We start from the raw sequence: 20,611 nt of genomic DNA, 5'->3' as shown, positions 1-20,611 counted from the left end.
AAGGAATTGATAATCATAACTGAGACTTGGTTGGTAGCAGACTGTACGTGGGAAACCAAAGGGAAATAGAGGTTCATTAATTCGGTTTGTTAGTTATTTACTATTTTATGAATATTGTGTGTCTCCCCAATAGGACTGCATATTCCTTCAGGGCAGGAATTACTTTTTCTGCCTGATTGTGTGTCCAACATTGAGCACACACAGTACCTTGCCAGTATGTGCGTAATGATTATCTGCAGAAAACTGTGTTGTAGGTAGCACACTGAACACATGCGGAAGAATTAGTATGATTAACAATGCCCATCAAGCCATTGGTTTAATGCTAATAAAACATCATCATTTAAAGAGTACACTGCCTTTATTTAACCGCATAAGTTATAACCCCTTAACACATGTACAATTTTTGTGTTTTTAAAGTGCTTTAAAAGATATTTTTTTTAACAGGTGGAAGACAATGTTCTTTAAAAGACATTTCATTTTTAGTGGGAAAGGAGATTACCAAAAGTGTGTAACAATTTGTTCATCATCTTCAAGAAATGGGATTTCTATATAAAATACACATGGAGCACTGAGTGCCAAGATGATGAGTTATGTGTGGTCAGAATTCAAAATGAGACTTGCTAGCAACCCGGTCTACAGGGTGTCTTAAGTCAAGAATGATCCTGCAGGGAGAGAGGGAGGTGTGTTGGGGAACTGGGCTCTTGGAGGTGACTTCCCTTGCTGTGTGATGGGTTTGAGTTAGTGGTCAGGACAGCCATTCAGACTGACAGTGCCCTGGGTGTCCACGGCTTCTGTGACAGGGATGGGAACGTGGTTGACTTGAATGTTCTTCAGACAGCCAAAAAATGATTTCCACACTGGGAGCTTCAGTGTCTTCAAACCAGCTTCAAGAGAAAAGGAGAGGCATTCAGTGGATAATTCATACTGTCAAGTGAATGTACCCAGTTTAAAAAATAGTCTTCTTCGAGCTCAAGGGACAGAGGGTCTCGGGCTACCCGATCACCTCCTCCTTTGAGCTGGCCCCCCACACCCCGGCCTGCTGTGATAAATCAGCAACAAGGCTACTCTTCAAGTTCTTCGAAGGAGCCAATTCCACAGCCCAAATCAATAAATAATAACTCTGAACTCTTGTGCTTTTTATGGGTCATGGAAGACCCATAAAATTAACAAATCATTTGGAGGAACGTAAAAGAAGGAAGAATGACAAGGCTCCTTCCAGGCAAAATTCCAGAACCTGCATGATCCTCCCATTCTGATCCCCTAAAGCTTAATAACTCACCAGTAAAACGAAACACCTGGAGAGGAGAGACCAGTTTCTCGGCCCCTCTCCTGACTCTTTGCTGATATCAGGCTTCTAGGTTAATGCAGCCTCTTAAGAGGGGCTTATAAATGATAGGCTTGGGACAGAAGAAGCAGCAGTAAGATGGCCTGGGCTATACAATGTGCCCATTGCTAGCAATTGGGTTTTCCCATGTGTTGGAGCAAAGGGCCTCTCTGTCTCCATCATCCAGCCAACCGCTGCCTAGCTAATCACCCATGGGCAGGGGCACTGGGTTTGCTGGGTTAAGATGGACATGTTAAGAGCTGACGTGGGGCAACACACAGGTGTAGAAGAAGCCAAGACAAGTTACCTGGGACACCTCCAATGTGTAGTGGCTCAGGAGCGCTGCCAGGCGGGAAGGGGAGCTGTCCAGCTGTGTAGCTATTCTCTGCGTCCAGCTCCAGGTGTAGAATGTGTTGTTTCATGGTGACTGGGGGAAAAGGAAGCCCGTCAGGTCAGTCCCCCAAGGAGAGCCCTGCCCAATGGTTAACGTCTATACTAGGGTGTCACCCCGGGCTTCCGCTCAACTCATTCCCACGAGAGCGCTGTTGGCAGGAATTCGGTCAGCCTAGACTCAAATTCAACTGATTTCTCAACACCAAGTGGTATTTAGGTGTTCCACATACATTACAGAACTTAATCCTTAAAATGAATCTGTGAGGAAGATATGATTACTCTTCTTTCCCAGAGAATACACTATGACTCTCAAGCACTGAGGAGCCTGACAAGACAGCTTGGTTATAAGTTGAATGAGTTGGGAATTCCGACCCTCTGCTCCAGAGGCCATGTTTATTTCATGCGATCTTAGCTTCTTTCCAGGGAGATGCTGACTTCTAAAAACTGAGTCGCTTTTGACCCTCCACATAAAATTCCTCCAATATTAACAATCGTAACTAATCGCCATGGATTTAGCATTCCAATTAGACAGGGAGAGACTAGCTTTTTTATAAAAGGTATTTTAGCCAATGTGGTTTAATGTATCTCCAAACTACCGTGCCCAGGTTATTCATCAAACAGCAGATTCGGTTTGGGAGGCTATGCCTGTTTTCCGCCCACTGGTGTATCTACATCGCTCGCTGTAATATTAAGTGGTGGTTGAAAAAAATAGCCCAACAATGAACTTGAACAATTAAGAGCAAATACTTACTGGGCACTTACTACATATTGGAACCTGCTGTGCACTTTACATACATTATCCCATTTGATTTTCACCCTGGGAGGTGGATGCTACTTTCACCTCCATTGTGCGGAGAAGGAAACTGAAGATAAAGAGCAATTAAGTGGCTTTTGCCCAAGGTCACTTAGGTAAGGGCTGGAACTGAGATTTGACCTTTGTTCTTCTTGATTTCAGAGCCAAAATCTAAATCATAATGTTGTACTGCCTTGAAAACAAATAGAGCTTATCAGTTTTCAGAGCTAAAAAAGAAAGAGAGAGAGAAAGAAAAGGAAAGAAAAGAAAAGAAAAGAAATTCTCTGTAGGCGATGGAGGACGGGCGGCAGCAACCCCGAATGGCATCGATACAGCTGGGGCTGACCATGGACATGTGCTCACCATTGTTAACCCGCGGGGGCTGAGTCTGGTCAGACACTAATGGATTGAGGAGCTGAGGCTGCCTTTGGGACATTCAAGTCCAGAAGGAAAGGGAGACTGTTTCAGGGTGTGAACAACAGGTCACCGGACATCATACCTGTCACGGAGTGCCACCGTCCGTCACACAGAGACCGCTTTGGTGTGACCGATGTCAAGATCCCACCTGCCTCACTGTCCACAGAGGCCGTGACCTGGAACACACATGCATTTTCCCTTCAGAAGGGCTGGTAGAGCCAACTTCCCTGGCTTCTTCCCTTCCCAAGCCCTGTCACCGCGCCAGCCCCGAAGCACTTTAGACATAAGCCCCCTCCCATACCAGGTGATCATACAGGGGCCAGTGTTTGCAAGAATCTCTCGGCTGCATCCCTCCTAGGCAAGCAAGCTGCAAACCCAGGGCCCAGCCTGAAGTTGCTGCCAAAGGCCATGTCCTCCCAATGCAAACCCCTCCTCTGTCAGGCTCTACTCAAAGGGCACTGATTAGCATTGAAGATCCTCCTCAGCTATTAATACGTGACGGTGGCTCTGTTTAGGAGGATGTGAAATTTGGAAGGCAAAAATGCTGGCTGAGGCGTACACCCTGCTGCAAGGCCCAGACAATTATAATAATTCCATGAATGCATGCCTTCACAGGGTTCTTGTTCAAGGAATTTAGCAAGCTCATGGATGGCATTTGACTGGGCACGCAGCAGGGGTCAGGCACTCATGCTAGGGTGTAGAATTCTGCATTCCCACTCTGGGCCAGGGCCAAGGGCTGAAGCAAGGTGAACAAATGCGAGGACTAAAATAAGCGAGTTGGTAACTAATTTGCATTTAATTTGCATGTAGCTAGCCAGTGCGGCCAATTCTCTGGCAGTTTTCCAGCTAAACAATGTCACAGCCGTTATGAAGGTTATCAGGTCTCGATTTTTGTGTGCATGATTATTTCCTCTCCAGAAGCCCTCCCGGAGCCCCTCCCCTCCCCTGAAAAGCCAGCCTTCTCTCAAGGCCGGCAAGCCGCTCCTGCCTCTAGCCTATCTGAGGCCTTCTTAAAGGCTGCATCTCAAATACAAAGAGTTCTAGGAGTTTGGGCTATTTTATCTTCTTCTGGGAGTTTTCCTCTCACCGTTAATAAGCTGTGGAAGGGTAGAGGTAAAGGAAAACTGCATATTATGGCTAAATAGAAAAACAAAAGCCCAGAATGGAGCCACTTAAGGCAAGTCACCAAACCAGTGCGGAAGACCTAACCTAAGTAACGTCTCAACCTCCCCCAGAAATGTAGTCTTAATAGATCAGTCAGGAATTTTCTGAACAGCACCCACGACATTGTAATCTGTCACATGGGCCTTCTCCAGCACCAACCCCCCAACCCACCCCGAAAGTTAGGTGAGGTAATCCACCTACTAAGACCCCCCTGCCCTTCCCCTAATGGAATGTGACCTTGCCTGGAAGAATCCTTTCTTTTCCTTTTCTAATGACTTCCCGCCCCACCCTCATTCCTATAAAACCCTTCTATTTTGTACAACTCAGAGCCCTCCTCTACTTGCTAGATGGGATGCTGCCTGATTCATGACTAGATTAACGTCAATGAGATCTTCAAATTTACTCAGTTGAATTTTTGCTCCTTAACATTATCATGATTTGCTCTTTGCCTTAAGGCCTTCCTGGAAGGATTTGGTTTTTAAAAGAGGTTTTGAAAAGGAAAGAGACAGGACCCCAGTGGTGAGAGTAGGGTATTGACCAGGCCCATGAGGAATGGGCAGAAGGCCGCAGAAGCCTACACTAAAAGAGGATTCCATGCCAAGCCAAAGGAAGCCTGGGGAGCAGACCAAGGGGCCAGCCTGGCTGCAGAGGCCAGAGATGCTGGTGGGTGGTATAGGGACAATAAGGGAAATCTGAAACTGACTCAGTGGACACCAAGCCATGGGCATAGAGCTGGTGTAGACAGCTGTTGGGCATAGAGCTGGTGTAGACAGCTGTTGGGCATAGACCTGGCGTAGACAGCTGCTGGGCAAAGACCTGGTGTAGACAGCTGTTGGGCATAGACCTGGTGTAGACAGCTGCTGGGCAAAGACCTGGTGTAGACAGCTGTTGAGAACATCTACCCCACAACTCCAGGAACCGCCCTTATGAATAAAAGTAGAGATGTGACGAGGGTGAAGGGGAAGAGAGAAAAATGAACATTTATTGAGTATACCACAGTTTCTATTCTCTTGACAAAAGCCCTAAGATATAAGCATTATGATCCACATTTTAAAGATAAAGAAAATGAGTCTGAAGTAGGTTAAGTAGCTTCCCTAGGGCCATATAACTAAGTGGTGCAGGTAGAATTCAGCCCGCCTTGTTTGAGTTTTCCCAGTTTTAAAGATGATGAACAGGAAACATGATGACGAACTGACTTGCTTAAGGAAAACACTAAGTCAGCCCTGAAATCAGGTCTCTTAAAACAAGATGGGATCCCACTCCTTCACAACGCCCCCTGCTGTGGTCTCCGGAAATGAAGGTGGTTCTAACGGAAACCCACAGACCCTGTCATCACACGGTACACACCTTTCCGGCCTCCATATAAACACATAAGTGCCTCCCCGGCTGACTCCCGATGTGTATTAGGATGCCAGTGAGGCTTCTTGGGCGAATGCTGAAGACCAGCTTAAATTTGGGCCCCAACAGCACAGAGTTAGCTTTCAAAAGAAAAAAAAATTAGAACATCATAATTCAAGATAAAGGACCGAGTTCTTCAGACTCTAAGACATAAACTCTTCCAAACTGCCCCTTACCTAGGATGACATGACCTCCTTCCTGGGAGAAATAAATGCCTTTCTCCAAAGAGCCATCCACGCAGGGGGACACACCAACGCTCACAGAAGGGGTGTCCAGGGGTTTCAGATCCAGCTGAAAGTTCCTCAGGCATCCCACAAAGCTGTTTTGGGGGAGGCTCTGCAACCAAGCGGAAGAGAAAGCAAACTTCATTAAGTCACACCTCCCAGACACACAGGGGCAGCCAAGGTTAAGGGCAGGGCAGTTGTCTGCAAAAGCAGGCAGGTAGGGGGATTCAACCATCCTGCCCGAGTCAGGTGGGCCTGACGGTTGTATTTGGCTCCCTGCCCACACTGCCAAGAAAAACCTGCATACCAGATGTCCGGTGGGTGGCTGAAGTTTGAGGGGGCCACCAAACCAAGCGGTGTGTGTGCAGAGGGCAGGGGCGGCGGAGGCTGCTGGCCAGTGCTGGTCAGGGACCTGACCCTGGTCTGCACAGACAGGGCTGTAACGGGAAATTTCCGCCTTACAGTGTACATAGCTCACCATCTCTTTGCAGGTACAAACCACTTCTGAAGTTTTCATGAGCCTATGTGATTGCTTAATGCAGGGCAGCTGACTGAAAAAGAGGCCAAAACATTCCAAAAATAATAAAGTGTAAAAAAGCTTCCTACATTGTTGGGCTCAGTGCACCACCAACAAATCACGAATGCCGTGGAGTTAAAATAAGACCCAATGCCCAGCCTCGGGCGCATGCGCAGAGCACCTCCAGGCACCTGGAACGACGACCCAAGGATGCACCTCAGGATTCTGTGATCCCTGAAATTATATACCAATGTTCTCTGTATGTGCATTTTTCTGGGAAGCAAGACTGTAACTTTTAAGAAACTTTCAAAAAAAAAATGAAAGAATCACTGAATAAAATCCTTAAACTCCCTTCCAGAATAAATGCTTTTAGGACCCTGGAATCCTACACAACAGACACAGTATATGATAATTTTAAGACATGGTGACATTAGAGATGCATATTATCGACAATAAACTACCAACTGGACTCAGCGACGAAATTTTTAGTTTCTTAAGATTTACCATCTAATACAATGAAGAGCCTGTATCCAAAACCGAGTTCAGACGGTCCAGGGAAGGTCATCACCTAACACTGGATCCCTAATGGCAGACTGCAGATTTTGGTATTCAGAGGCAGACGCTGATTGGATGTTGCCTGCCCTCTGAGAGGATATGGAGGAGAGTAGTCCATGGTTTGCACCCTCAAGGGGGAGGAATGCAGCAAAAAGAAGCTTGGTTTGTAAGAGTGATATACATGGAGTACTATGGGTTGTCCCGTATATTACGATGCTGAGTGTGACTTACTCAGGTCAAAAGAATACCCATATTGTGCTCTTGAATAGCTACCCCATCCTATGATTTCTCTGAGAGGGAAACAGGTACAGAGGTTACAGAAAAGCAAACATTAACATTGAGGATTCTCTTTGGCAATTAATGTTATCTATTATATAAGTATTATACCTTATATCACATAGATATTACACATTATATAATATTCATTACATATAATACGTATGTATTATTATGTACAGTATTAATATATACTGATTATATATAACTATATATATATTATAAATATATGTATATTATATGTATAATATAAACTAAAGCAAAACAATACTTTCTGACTTGCTGGGGCTTCGGTCCAAACCCCAGTGCAAAACTCAGGTGGGCCAGGCTGAGCCTCTGCCCAGGCTGAGACATAGCGGCCGAGGCTAGGTCAGCCTGACCGCCTAGAATCCAAGTTGGCTGAAATTTCCTCTTCTAATTATGTCCATTTCCAGGCCCAGATTTGAGTCTTGGCCCTTCCTCCCTCACTGCAAGCAAACATCACAGCAGGACGGGCCAGCAGCCCCGAGGAAAGGGGCAAGAGGGGCTGAGCGTGGGGCAGCACATTCTGGCGAGGGCGGTCCTAGGACTGAACTGTCGACAGGACCCTCTTCCTTCACTGTGTGGGAGCGAAAGGCAAATCAGGGAGAAGACAGACAGCTGCGTGTGGTGCCCCATGTAAGGCAGGTGTGGTGGGGGCTCTGCTGGCATCGGAGTGGGGAGGAGGGACAGGGCACTCACGGAGCCCAGGCTCGGAGCCATGGCCACATCAAAACCTTTGCACTTTCCTAAGTTTGGTTCTTGAGATAATCTTATTTCAGACACCAAATAACATTAAAACACATATTCACTTATTAAGTTAGTCCTTTTCCACTTCCCTTTCTAACTTTCTGATTAGGACAAGGAATGCACTCTAGTTTTGCGTTAATATGTCTTAACTGCCACTTCTAATTACATAATATAGCGATCACCTGTCAAACTCTTTTTTTCTTCCAAATGGAGTATAACCACACTATCTGACCAGACTTTAATAACACTGTTTTGTTTACATATATTTATATTTATGGTTACCTACTCTTTATGGTAAAAAATACTGGGTTTCCATTTATGGGGAGACAAAAACATCCTTTAAAAATAAACTTAAATTTGGGGCGCCTGAGTGGCTCAGCTGATTAAGTGTCCCACTGTTGACTTTGGCTAGGTTGTGACCTCAGGGTTGTGAGATCGAGCCCTGCCTCTGGCTCTGCGCTGGGTGTGGAGCCTGCTGAAGATTCTCTCTTTGCCCCTCTCCCCCCAACAAGCACATCAAAAACAAAACAAAACAACCCAACAAAACAAAACAAAAAAACAACAACAAAACTTAGTGAGTTGACCAAGAGCAAGCTATTAAGTAATTTTTTTACCTGTGTTTGGCAAAGATGATGAAGGTGACACAAATTGCTAAAGTTTGGAAAACATTATCTTAAACAGAAGTCTCCATCTACAACCTAAAACCTACGTTTCTGCATTCCCTGGAAGAGAAACTAACAGATTCCTATCTATAAAGACATGGAGAAGCCTTAGATTCATTCCTCCAGGCCTGTGTGTCAAGCCGAACCTTAAAGGTGAAGGGTTGGGGGGGTGCCTGGGTGGCTCATTGGGTTAAGCATCTGCCTTCCCAGGGTTCTGGGATCGAGCCCCACATCAGGCTCCCTGCTTAGCAGGGAGCCTGCTTTTCCCCCTCCATCTCCTCTGCCTGCCCCCCCTCCCCTGCTTGTGCTCTCTCTCTTGCTATCTCTCTCTCTGTGTCAAATACATAAATAAAATCTTAAAAAAAAAAAAGTGAAGGGTTAGGAATGGGGATTATTTCTGTGGGCTTTGGGACATTAATTAGGTATTTTAAAAAATTATTTACAGTATTTTGAGATTCTTGAATATCTTGTATCTTATATAATTATAATGATTATATATTAAAATGTTTTTAATTGAGATATAATTGACACATAACATTATTTTCAGGTATACAACATAGTGATTCTCTCTCTCTCTCTCTCTCTATACATATATATATATTTATGTATACGTATATAGTGGTATGATTACCACAATAAGTCTAGTTAACATCCCTTGCTACACATAGTTACAAATCTTTTTCGTCTTGTGATAAGAACTTTTATGATTTACTATCTTAGCAACTTTCAAATATGTAATACAGTATTATTAACTATGGTCACCATGTTGTACATTATATCCCCAGGACTTAATTATTTTATAACTGAAGTTTGTACCTTTTCACCACCTTCATAATTATATCATAAGGTGAATTATTTTTATTTATGGTTTTAAAACATAACTTTTTTTTTGCACCAAATGCTCACCATGCTAAGTGTACTCACCGTCCATCACCAAAGTTATTACAATATTATTGACCATAAACCTGCTGTACTTTTCATACCCATGACTTATTTATTATATAACTGGAAGTATGATCTCTTAATCCCTTTCTCCTATTTGGCCCATCCCCAACTCCCCTTCTGCCAACCACCAGTTTGTTCTCTGTATTTATGAGTCTATTTCTTTTTTGTTTGTTTGTTCACGTTTTGTTTTTTAGATTCTACATATAAGTGAAATCATATGGTATTTGTCTGATTTATTTCATTTGGCAAGATAGCCTCTAGGTCCAGCTCTGTTGTTATGAATGGCAAGACTTCATTCTTTTTTATGGCTAATATTCCAGTGTGTGTGTGTGTGTGTGTGTGTGTGTGTATGTATCACATCTTCTTTATCCATTCATCTATCTGTGGACACTTGCATTGCTTTCATATCTTGGCTATTGTGAATAATGCTACAATAAATGTAGGGTTGTATATTTCTTTTTGAATTAGAGTCTTTCTTCATTTTCTTTGGGTAAATACTCATCAGTAGAATTTCTGGATTGTACAGAATTCCTATTCTTAATGTTCTGAGGAAACCTCCATACTGTTTTCCAGAGTGGTTGCACCAGTTTGCATTCCCACCAACAGTGCAGGAGGGTTCCCTTTTCCCCACATCCTCACCAACACTCGTTATTTCTTGTCTTTTTGATAACAGCCATTCTGACAGGGGTGAGGTGATATCTCATTGTGCTTTAGATTTGCATTTGTCTCATGATTAGTGATGCTGAGCATCTTTTCATGTGTTGATGAAGCATAACTATTTACCTTTGGCTTCCCTGAGGGAGACGATCCCAGGTAAACTGGTGCTCTGAGGCTGATGGTGGAATTTCCAGGCAAACTTCCCTCCTGGGCCCTCAGACCATCCACAACCAAGTGCCCCTTCTCTCCATCTTGCCCAAACACCACCTTAAGAGTAAAAAAAATATATTAATCATGTTTTACCTCTGACAATTGGTGATGTATTTTATTACTGGTCACAGGACATTTTTTAAAACAATGTTTTTCTGTTTCTTCAAGGAGCTTTAAAAAATCAGAAATTTTTCTCCCTAGTATTATCATCATCATCACCATTTTGTGAGATTATGTTAGATACTAAACAGAGTAAGCTAGAAAAGTGAGCTTTATAAGAAGGATTCCTTAGTGTGCCTGGGTGGCTCAGTCGGTTGAGCGTCGGACTGTGGGTTTCGGCTCAGGTCATGATCTCAGGGTCCTGGGATCGAGCCCCACTTTGGGCTCCATGCTCAGTGCGGAGTCTGCTTGTCCCTTTCCCTCCCCCTCTCCTCCTTCCCCCCTCATGTTCTCTCTCTTATAAATGGATAAAACCTTAAAAAAATAAAAAATAAAAGTCCTTCGGCAGGGCTCCTGGAGCAAGGGGCCATGGCTACTTCTTTACTAACAAGGGAGGACACATTTTCACCGCTTTGCTAAAAGGCAAGATCCCTGGGCTCTAGGGTGGACTCCGCCATCTCACGGCTATGAGACTGTTCACTAATGCCTCCCCAACTTATATTGCCAGCTGTGACCTCTGGCCTTTACTATCTAGAATGGTGGGCTTGAATGTCTGACAGGCCACTCCACCCTAGGAGGTTCACAGCAGAACCCTGGCTCTTCCCCAGCTCTAAATTGCTCCTTCCCTGGCCACACGCCCCTTCTCCTCATTTTCTGCGTCTCAGTAGCAGTCCCTCTGGCGTCCCGACGGCTGGTCCCAAACCACAGGACTTGATACGGACCCCTCTTTCTCTCACTCTCTACATGTGACCCCTCAGCGAGCCCTCTCAGTTTTCGGAGCACATGCTAGACAGTGTACTTCTGTCCATGTTCCCCACCGCCTCTTGAGGCGAAGGCAGCGGCATCCACCTGGCCGCTCTTACCCCCATTTCATCTCTTCAGCTAAAGACAGCTTTGAAAATATCCATCTGTTCATGCAATGCTCCTTATTTAGTTGAAGATTCTTCCGAAGCTTCAGAGACACTCAGAATAAAATCCGAGTCCTCACCTTGGCTTCAATGCTCCCATGATCTGGGCCCTGCCTGCCCCTTGAATCCCAGCTCTTCTCCTTTCTTATACTGTATCTCTTGCAATCTGGGATGCCTTCAGGCAAGATCTGGAAAGCTAGGGATGTGGGTCTTTAATTAAGCTCGTGTTATGCAGAAGGCATTCCCGGCTCAGAGAGGGGCCCCGGAGACCTGGACAGTGTCTTGACCGGGAGAAATGGTCCAGGCAGCGGGGGTGGGAGGGGAAGGGGAGGGGACAGAGCCCAGGGAGGCATGGCGGGGGCTGAAGAAGCAGTGAATAGAGCCCATCTTGGCACCGAGACATCACGCCCGACCTCCTTGCCCGGTGTGCGGAGCAATCTCCGCTGCCAAAGCGCTGGGGTGCTCGGTGCCTCTGAGCACACAAGCTCGGCCAGTGGTGGGCTCCGTGGCAGGCAGGAGGCTGCGACCCCTCTCCAGGTTAGTCCGGGGGGACTCTGCGGCAGTGGCGGCTTCTCACGCAGCCCCGGCTCTCACCGTGTGCCACTGCCCGTCGTTGCACTTCTCTTTGCTTTTGAGCCTCAGCTTCTTCCCTCCTGCCCCCAAGGCAAAGACGAGCCGTCCCTTGGAGAGATACAGCGCCATGTAGGAGTTCTGAGAGCCCGAGTAGAACACAAGGCCTCTGGAGGAAGCCGTCCGCACGTCCACAGCAAACCGTGACCTGTCAGGAAAAGAAAGCAACAGGCAAAGAAGGAAAATAGAGGTTTTTAGTGTTTTTAGTGTTTTTCTGAGTCCCCGAAGCCGGAAGAGAGGGTGAGGCGTAGACACCCCAACCCCCGTCATTCAAATGAATAAACTAAGGCATGTACTGATTAAATGACCCATCTCTTTGGGAATTTTTAAAAGCTATTAGAGTCCAGCTATCAAAAGTTGTGCATACGATTTTCTTACACTGTTGGGGAATAATGAGGAAGCTCTACGGCAAACCTAGCTGCTGGTATAAGGGCTGGCACATGGCATGAAAAAAGGTGCCTTACTGTTTAAAAAACATCCACATTTTAAAAAATCATGGCAAAGTATATACATAACATAAATTTTGCCATTTTAACCCTTTGAGAGTGTATAGTAGGGTTGAGTACACTCACATTGCTGTGCATCCAGTCTCCAGAACTCTTTCCACCTTGCAAAACAGAAATTCTGTACGCATCAAACAACACCTCTGCATTCCCTGTGCCCCAGCCCCCCGTGTCCACCATTTTCCTTCCTGTCTCTCTGAATTTGATTACTCTAGGTCCCACATATAAGTGCAGTTATATAGTATTCGCCTGTCCATGACTAATGGCTTATTTCACTTAGCAGCCTGTATCTTTTTAACCCAGTGAATAAGCATCCTATTTTGTACACACGCAAGGAGAGGAAAGTTGCAAGGGGAAGTGTGTGGGGGCGGGGTGCGAATGGAATAACAAGGATTTGATTTAAGCAACAGGTAAGCATTTTCTTTCTGCAAGACATAGGCAGAGGCAGAAAAGTACAGATCTACCTTCTCCCACTCGCTTTTATGTTTCTTGGACCTTAATTAAGACCCCACTGATGATGGAACAGAAATTAAGCGAGCACCATGCAGGGAAAGAAGAAAAGGAAAGTTAATACTCCTTTGCATGGTGGTTACATATCATATGCACATCTGGCTGAACAAAATTTACTTTGCATGAGAATTTACATTCACTCCTTTACCCACCCACCCGTGCATCCAACAAATATTTAATGAGTGTGTAGCATGCGTAAGGCACTGTGGTGAGCCCTGGGAATGCAGCGATGGGTGTTTCACTCTCGAACTGTTTCTGGTGCACACGTGCACTGACAAGGATCCCTAAAAGGACAGCGTGCAAAGGTGGTGGGGGGTCCAGGTATCAGCAGGCTGTCATCACCCCCTCCTTGGGTGACAGAGGCAGAACCTAGGTCTCTCCTGTTTAAAGCTGCATCCCCACGGGGTGCCTCATACACAGCAGGCACTCGACAAATAGTTGAGTTGAATTAAGTAGTTAATTGAATAGTTGAATTAAATGGTAAATGGAAAACTTGGAGGCAGAATCAGGAAATGAAAGAGAAAATGGCACTGTTACTTCTCTTTGCTTTTTAATATCGTGAGGCTGAGCAAACACCGAGAAAGTTGAATCTTTTAGATTAGGGAGTTTCCTTGAGGGTGATGTTCTTCAAAACAAAAGGGAAATCTATATATGTTAAATTAAACCAACCAGATGGTGACACCGCTCAATATTTCTCTTGGTGTAGCTGTGTGCGGAGGTTTGGAGAATGAGGGTTAGCCAATTTAAGGAGGATATTCGAACTTGCTACAGAATTAAAGTACTTTACATATGTGGGCTTGGTTATCAGGCTTGACATTTGCTTTCCAGAGTTATTTCTTAAAGCAGCTTTCTTTCATAAAAGGCTAACTGACTAACACCCAAAAAAGACGCCAGTAGATTCAAATCCCAGCATATGATACAGCAGCTCAGACTCTTCATTGCTGCTGGATGGGAGAATAAGGCAGAGAGTGAAGTGGCATTTTTATACATTCACCAAAACGATAAAATAGTGGTGCAGCATTTTAAAGGAGAGGCAACGAATTGCTAGAATATAAATTAGAATGAGAACAACGGAATAGCCCATATTCTGGACTTGCCTCATCCTGAAAATATACTCTTGATGGCTACAGTATTTGAGACTTCAATAATTTAAAAATTATATCTACTAGTGATTGCTTTTTACCACTTCCCCGTTAAAACGTTCCTTTTCCCATTTATTATGTATACATTAGTGCTGCAAGGGAAGGTGCTGGGGTTGAATCATCAGAAGAAGCCAGAGAACTCACCATACTGAGTGTGCTCTGAGAGGAGATGCAAGACAGGAAGGGGCTTTGCAGGGTGGGGGGAGGGCAGCGCTGGTGGGGGAGCGCCAGAGCCCAGGCAGGAGGGCGGGGAGGCTGGGCAGCATCTGCACAGAGACTTGATCTTGACCAAGAGCACGGTGATGGGGAGTGGGCCTTCCTCCCGAGAGGTAGCCCCAGGAAGGGCAAATAACTGAGGGGGACCTCACTTCTCAGTCTCCGTTGGCAAATCAGGGATCCCCAGCCTTTCTGTGGCGCAAATGGAGATGGGGGGCTGCTGGCATAGGGTTCTCCTTCTGAACGCCACCCTTCCCTTTTCCGGCCTTCACATCTGCCTGTGAATCGTGCACTTGGCTCATTGAGTGGGCCTCCCAGGGCCAGCTCCTTGCAAGCTACTGCATCCCTCCCTGCAGGGAAAGCATTATCAGCTCCATTTAACTGATGAGAAAACTGAAGTTCAAAGAGATGTAGCAACTTGTGAAAACATTGATGATGCCAAGTTCATAGAGAGAAAGCTGAGGCTTAAAAAAGTTAAACAACAGCCTGTGGTATCCATCAACTTGCTGCTCCAAACCCCTTTTGAGTGAACTGGCTGCAGGGACACCATGGGTGGCAGCCCCCAGCCCCCGTGCCCTCAGATCTGCAATGGCATATGGGTGACTCCCAGCCAAGGACTGAGCTCAACAGCAAAACTAGAGCCAGGCCATTGATGCCCAACACTGGACTCTTCTAAGGGGTGACCTTTGCTTGCGGCGGCCCCATCATTCGCAGGTGCTGGGCCCCTGTCTCCGCGGAAGGCTCTTCCCACCAGCCCCTGCTGCCTCCACCTTTATCTCCCACAGGAACAACACATCTCTTGCAACATCTAATCCTATCTTCACGTCTGCATCCCAGAAGACCGATCTGGCAAATGGCCTGAGGTCACAGAGCCAGCAAGTGGCTGAGTGGGGATTGAAAGCTTGGTCTTAAAGCCAGGCCATTCTGACCCTGGGAAATTCTGCTTCTGTACATAAATCATAAAGGAATTTTGGCACCTTGTTATTTATGTCTCCAAATCACATGAAAATGACAAGCCTTGTTTTCCTACCTTTTTTCTGACATAATTAATATCTCTGTTCACTCCCTCCTCCCCAGAAGAGAGGCAACTTGTTAGCACAAGAAGTCCAAAAGTGCTCTCTAAAAATGATCTATCTGGCACTGAGTCTACTTACAAGAATTATTTTTCTCTGACTATAGAATGTAGAGAAGAAAGGTGATTTATCATAGAAATAAATAGCAGCTTTGAAAGGAAGTATCAGTGGTATTTTTAGAACGCCGTCAATTCTACACCAGAGCCCAGCGGATTGTTTCAGCCTCTGAGCAGCGCACGTGTGCCTTCTGGCAGCAGGGACGGAGCACGCTTGGGGCAGTCACGCACCATGTCCTGTGCAGGCCAGCACCTCTTTCCACAAAAGTGGTGTTGCCACTTCATTAGTGACAGGTGCGTGGTGTCCTGCCAGCTGGCCTACTCTGGGATACAATTGTGGAGTCAGGTTCTGAGTCGGTGTGGGGGCAGGAATATTCAAAATACCTGGGTTTCACCAACTCCTGGGGAATCGTGAATAGCAAGTGGCTGGTGGGCCTGTCCCCAAACCTGAGGGCTCCATGACTGGCCTGGGCCCGGGGAGGTGGTAGGCAAGACTGAGCCTCTCGCCACATGTCCATGCTCTGTGGAAAGGCCACTGGCGTGTCCTGCAATGGCTGCAAGGCAGAGAAGCACAAACTTAGGACAGCTCATTATCAGAGAAAAGAGTAAAGAATACTTATCTTGCTAAGAGCCTTGCTCAGTTTTTACTTCGATCCTAGGAGATTAATTCAATAGAGATGAATTCATCCTTGGGGAGGATGCATGTTCTTCCCATCTGACACAAGTCTGGTCTCTTTCCTGACAGCTGCCGCACCTGGGATGAGTGGGTACCCAGAGCCCCTCCCCACCATGGAGCTGTGGAATAATCATAGTGTCTCTTGGGAGAGCCAGCATTGGGCCCGCAGCCTGAGCGTGCACAGCCAGTCCCCAGGCCATGCAGCCGCCAACACGCCACCTCTCCTGGAGCCATTCACTTGGGTTTCTGCAACAGGGCAGTGCAAAAACAGACAGCAGGAACCAGAAGGGGTGTGTGCGGCAGGGCGGGTATGTGTGTGTGTTGGAGGGGAACCCCGGCCTGTCTCCACTTTAATTAGAATTGATCCATACACAGAAGTGTGTCCTGAGCTTAGACGATGTGTTGAACTTTTGAACAGAACAAAGTTTTAATGCTGAAAAACAACTGTGATAAATATCAAGTAGGACTAGCAAAATTGTTGTTAGAAACTGAGACTCTCCAGCCATTCCTCCCTTTTTCTTGGCTAGGAAGAACCCAGATTTTGATCCCATGTCCACAACTCCCACAAGACCAGAGCTCAGCTGGGATCTCTATTTGTCGAAGGGACGAGCAGGGATTCACTGTGCCAGGGATTGGATGAGAGAGGAACATGTGACCTCCCTCTTGGCCAATGAACCTGGAGGGGACGTGGTGGTGGAGCGGGGGGGGGGGGCCTCTGAGAAATAATATCTTTACTAATAAAGCCGAGCTGATCCGTGGCTCTGGTGCTGGGCATTGTCCCGTCAGTATATGAAGCTCCAAACTACGCAGGGTGGAGCTGAGGTGAGCTGAGACCAGCCAGGCCTTAAGCCTACCTGTCCTCAAGCTGTCTGTTATGTGACTTTATAGATCCTCTTATTGTTTAAGTCATTTTACACTTGGAGCTAATAGCTAAAGGATCCCCAACAGATTTAAATTCCTTCAAGATCAGGTTTTCCTCCCGGGCCCAATTCCTGGACAGGGTGCTCAGAATGGAAACCTGATACCAGTTATTTAAAACATCCTGTGCTTACACATTGCTGAGTGGAGATGAGCAATCATGGCCACCAGAAAGTTAGATGAATTGCTTAAAACCACTTCAAATCCAGTCAAACCTGGAGGCTAGTGGAGCTTCCTGCCTGGGGCTCGCAAGAGTGGGTCCTCACTCCCTCCCTGAAAGATTCTTCTTTGTGTATCAAGAGCAGTAACATCAAGATGAGAAGATTTCATAAATAACTTTTGTCACCACCTCTTCCTTCTCATAATGGCCCCCACGTGTTCCGGAGCATCCAGGCCCTACATCCTGGCCATGGTGGACACCCACCTACCTCCCTTGCCTCTTCCCCGAGTTTAGCTTCCGTGTCCTCCTTTATCTCTGTGACACGATTGCCACTCCTTCCTTTTCAGCCCTAATCCCCCTGCCCTGAAAGGCTCTGACTCTCTTGCCTGGACTTTGTAGTACTTCGCCAGCTTGACTCCGTGTCTCTAGAACTTTCCCTCACCAAACCATCCCACAGGCTCCTGCCAGTTTATTTAAACATGGCTTAAAGCAGGCCTTTCAATGGCTTCGTGCTGCCTATAGAAAAATGTCAAAATTATGTCAGGCCATCCTCTGCCTGATGTGGCTCAAACGTGGAATTCTGAGTTGACCTTGTCACTCCCCACCCTTTCTCCACCCAATTTCCCCTGTTCACCAAGCTTTCCAAGCCAAAGAAGCCACAGGACGTAGTCTGAAGAGAACATTTGAGATCTACAGCCCTAAGTCTGAATTCTGAGTCTACCATTTACTGACTGGGTGCTCTTGGGCTAGTTGGTTTTGTTTTTTTGTTTTGTTTTGTTTTTGTTTTAGCCTCCCTGAGACTCAGTTCCCTACCTATAGAGTTGGTAGTTTATTCTGCTCTCAGAGGGGTGTGGTGAGAACTGAAAGAGAGAGACTGCAAACTACTGAAGATCAGAGAGAATGCATGGAATGGGTCTTGTACCTGAGGTGCACCCACATCCCGCCTCTGGGCTTTGGGCTTCTGCTCACGTAGCAGCGACACTCACTTGTCTAAATCCAACCCATCCTCCGGGCCCAGCTCGTGTGTCACCTCCTGATCTCTGGGGCAGGAAAACTCCTGCCACCCCAGGTCTGTTGCATGTTTCGTGCCTTTCACTTAGGTTATTAGGGTATATAATGATCACAGCTATGCTTACCATGTGCCAGGCACTTTGCTACGTGTTTTGTGTTTATTACCTCATTTAACTCTCACAACACCACTACAAGATATTACTTTATATATCCCCATTATGTTGCAGGAAATAGACCCACAGAGACGTTATATAATCACTCAAGGTCACACACCTAGTAAGCCTGATGCAAACCCAGTAAGTCTTACCCCAAAGTCTAGTCCTTAACCACAAAGCTTTGTGGCTTGTTTGCTTTCTTTCTGTCAGTGAGCTTTTGGAGGCAGAATTAATGTCTTATTCTACCTAATCTGGGGGCTTGCACAGAACAGGGGCACAATTAAATACAGTGTGTTCATGGCGGCTCCCACAGGGATAACTCCAGCCCCTGCGCCCGCCATCCGCTGAGGCCCACTCAGCGACATCTGACAGGCCCCCGCCAGCTTTCTCCCTGTAGATGTCCTGCGGGCACCTGTCACTCAATATAAAACACACTCCACTCAGTCTCTTCCTCTGAATACTTGTCCTTCTCCTATCTCCATGAACGGCACCTCCATCCATCCAATAACCTGGACCAGATGCTTCGGAATTGTATTAACTCCTGCCTCTCCCTTACACCCACCGTCAATCATTATCTGGGTCCTGTACATTCTATCTTCTAAACAGCTTTGAATCCATTTCCTTCTCTCCATCTCTACCATCGCTGTGTTAATTTAGTCTCTCCGTAACTTTCAGCCTTCTGATGAAAAAAGTGAATTCATGTGATTTCATTCCTGATGGAGCCATCCTAAAGATGTTCTCCTAACAGTAAAATGACTACCCTCTCTGAACTATACTTCTTCTTAATAGCGTAGAACATTTCTGATTATGTGCTATCTATTCAACTCCTCCAAATCACTGTGCCGCAGGGAAAATATTGGCAGGCAAGTGGCATGGGGTTGATGGTGAGTGAAAAGTGTGCTGAACAGAAGTGCGTTGCTTTTAAGAGGCACAGGCTGCGGGAGGAGGCTGTCGGGTTTTGAATTCCAACTCCACCTTCTATCTGTGGGAGCTTGGGCCAATTGCTGACCTTTCTACACTGCAGCATCTTGTTCTGGAACATGTGGCTGGTCATATACTCACTTGCTACTATTACTTTAGGATGGTGACATGAAAGTACAGAAGGATAGTAATGCTACTTCCTTCACAAGGTTACTTGCAGATTTAGTAAGAAAAGCCACTTGGCTAGCACATAGGTAGGTGCTCAGCCTTATCCATTAATCGTTTTAATTGTAACCTCCAGATATGGGGAGGTCAGACTGTTGACCTCGGGCACAGCAAGGAATTCTTTAAGTCCTAACCCTGTGTCCAATTCATTATGATGCTTCTGCTCCTTCAAATCAGAAACTGTTCTTCCTTTCAGCCTCTCTTAGTGCTGCACATTAGGATCCCCTGGAAGCTTTATAAACTCCTGCCGCTTGGACCCACTGCAAGAGCATCTGACCTAATTGGGTGGGATGCAACCCGAGCATTAGGCTTTTAAAAGCTCCCCAGCTGTTTCTAATGTGCAGTCAAGGTCAAACCGCACTGGTCTTGGCAAGGCCTGGGTGCGTGCATGCGTGCTGTCATAAGGGGCAGGGTGGAGGGGTGTCTGTGGGCAGGGGAAGGGGCATGATTCCTATATTCTAGAGAAACTCATTGTGCCTGTTGGAGACACAACAGAAGTGTCAAAAGAGCAAGACATCATCTATAGGACTTGAGAAACCTAGGATTTAATTTGTTCTGCCAGCAAAAATTGCTGAATTTTCACCAAGATACAAAGTAAAAGATTTTTTACCTTTGGTATAATGCAACTGTTGCTGACCCATCGATCCCACTTCCTGGAGGCACCGACCACCAAGAGATCAGGCGATCTACACCCCTCCCTCCACTCCCACCCCTTCCCCAACATCTCACATGAAGTAGGATTCACTTCTGAGAATCCCCAAGGGAGAAGCAAAAGCCAGTGTTGGGTACACTTACCTGATTGATATTCAAAGTGTGGGATTTGTTAAACCTCATAGAACCTCTGAGCAACAGGAGGAAAGGTGGTGGGTTTAAACTGCAGCCTCCCAGGGACACATCTCTCTTGAAAGTTTTACTGGCCAAGTCCAGGACCGCAGGGCTCCCTGATTGCCTGGAAGGAGGGTGAAGAGGCAAACCACTGTCCAACTCTGAAATCTCAAGGAAGATGCACTGGCAGAGAGAGCTTCAAAACTATGCATTCTTACTG

At 46.1% G+C, this 20,611-nt stretch overlaps 1 protein-coding gene across 2 annotated transcripts in view; it reads right to left on the bottom strand.

The window, feature by feature from the left end:
• Positions 1–339: 339 nt before the first annotated feature.
• The window catches only part of LAMA3 (laminin subunit alpha 3), a 257,294-nt gene continuing 237,022 nt past the window's right edge, over positions 340–20,611 (bottom strand). For both annotated transcript variants that reach the window (XM_027576783.2, XM_027576785.2), the window contains 9 exons: positions 20,362–20,515; positions 15,885–16,054; positions 11,965–12,148; positions 10,220–10,360; positions 5,666–5,825; positions 5,439–5,569; positions 3,010–3,103; positions 1,632–1,751; positions 340–884 (listed from right to left, as the gene is read on the bottom strand). In XM_027576783.2, coding sequence (XP_027432584.2) covers positions 739–884; positions 1,632–1,751; positions 3,010–3,103; positions 5,439–5,569; positions 5,666–5,825; positions 10,220–10,360; positions 11,965–12,148; positions 15,885–16,054; positions 20,362–20,515 — 1,300 coding nt within the window. In that variant the 3' untranslated portion in view covers positions 340–738. The remainder of the gene's footprint in view (positions 885–1,631; positions 1,752–3,009; positions 3,104–5,438; positions 5,570–5,665; positions 5,826–10,219; positions 10,361–11,964; positions 12,149–15,884; positions 16,055–20,361; positions 20,516–20,611) is intronic.

This window comes from Zalophus californianus, chromosome 14 (genome assembly GCF_009762305.2).
Source record: "Zalophus californianus isolate mZalCal1 chromosome 14, mZalCal1.pri.v2, whole genome shotgun sequence".
Classification (NCBI taxonomy): Eukaryota; Metazoa; Chordata; class Mammalia; order Carnivora; family Otariidae; genus Zalophus; species Zalophus californianus.
This window is presented reverse-complemented; position numbering and strand designations above follow the sequence as displayed.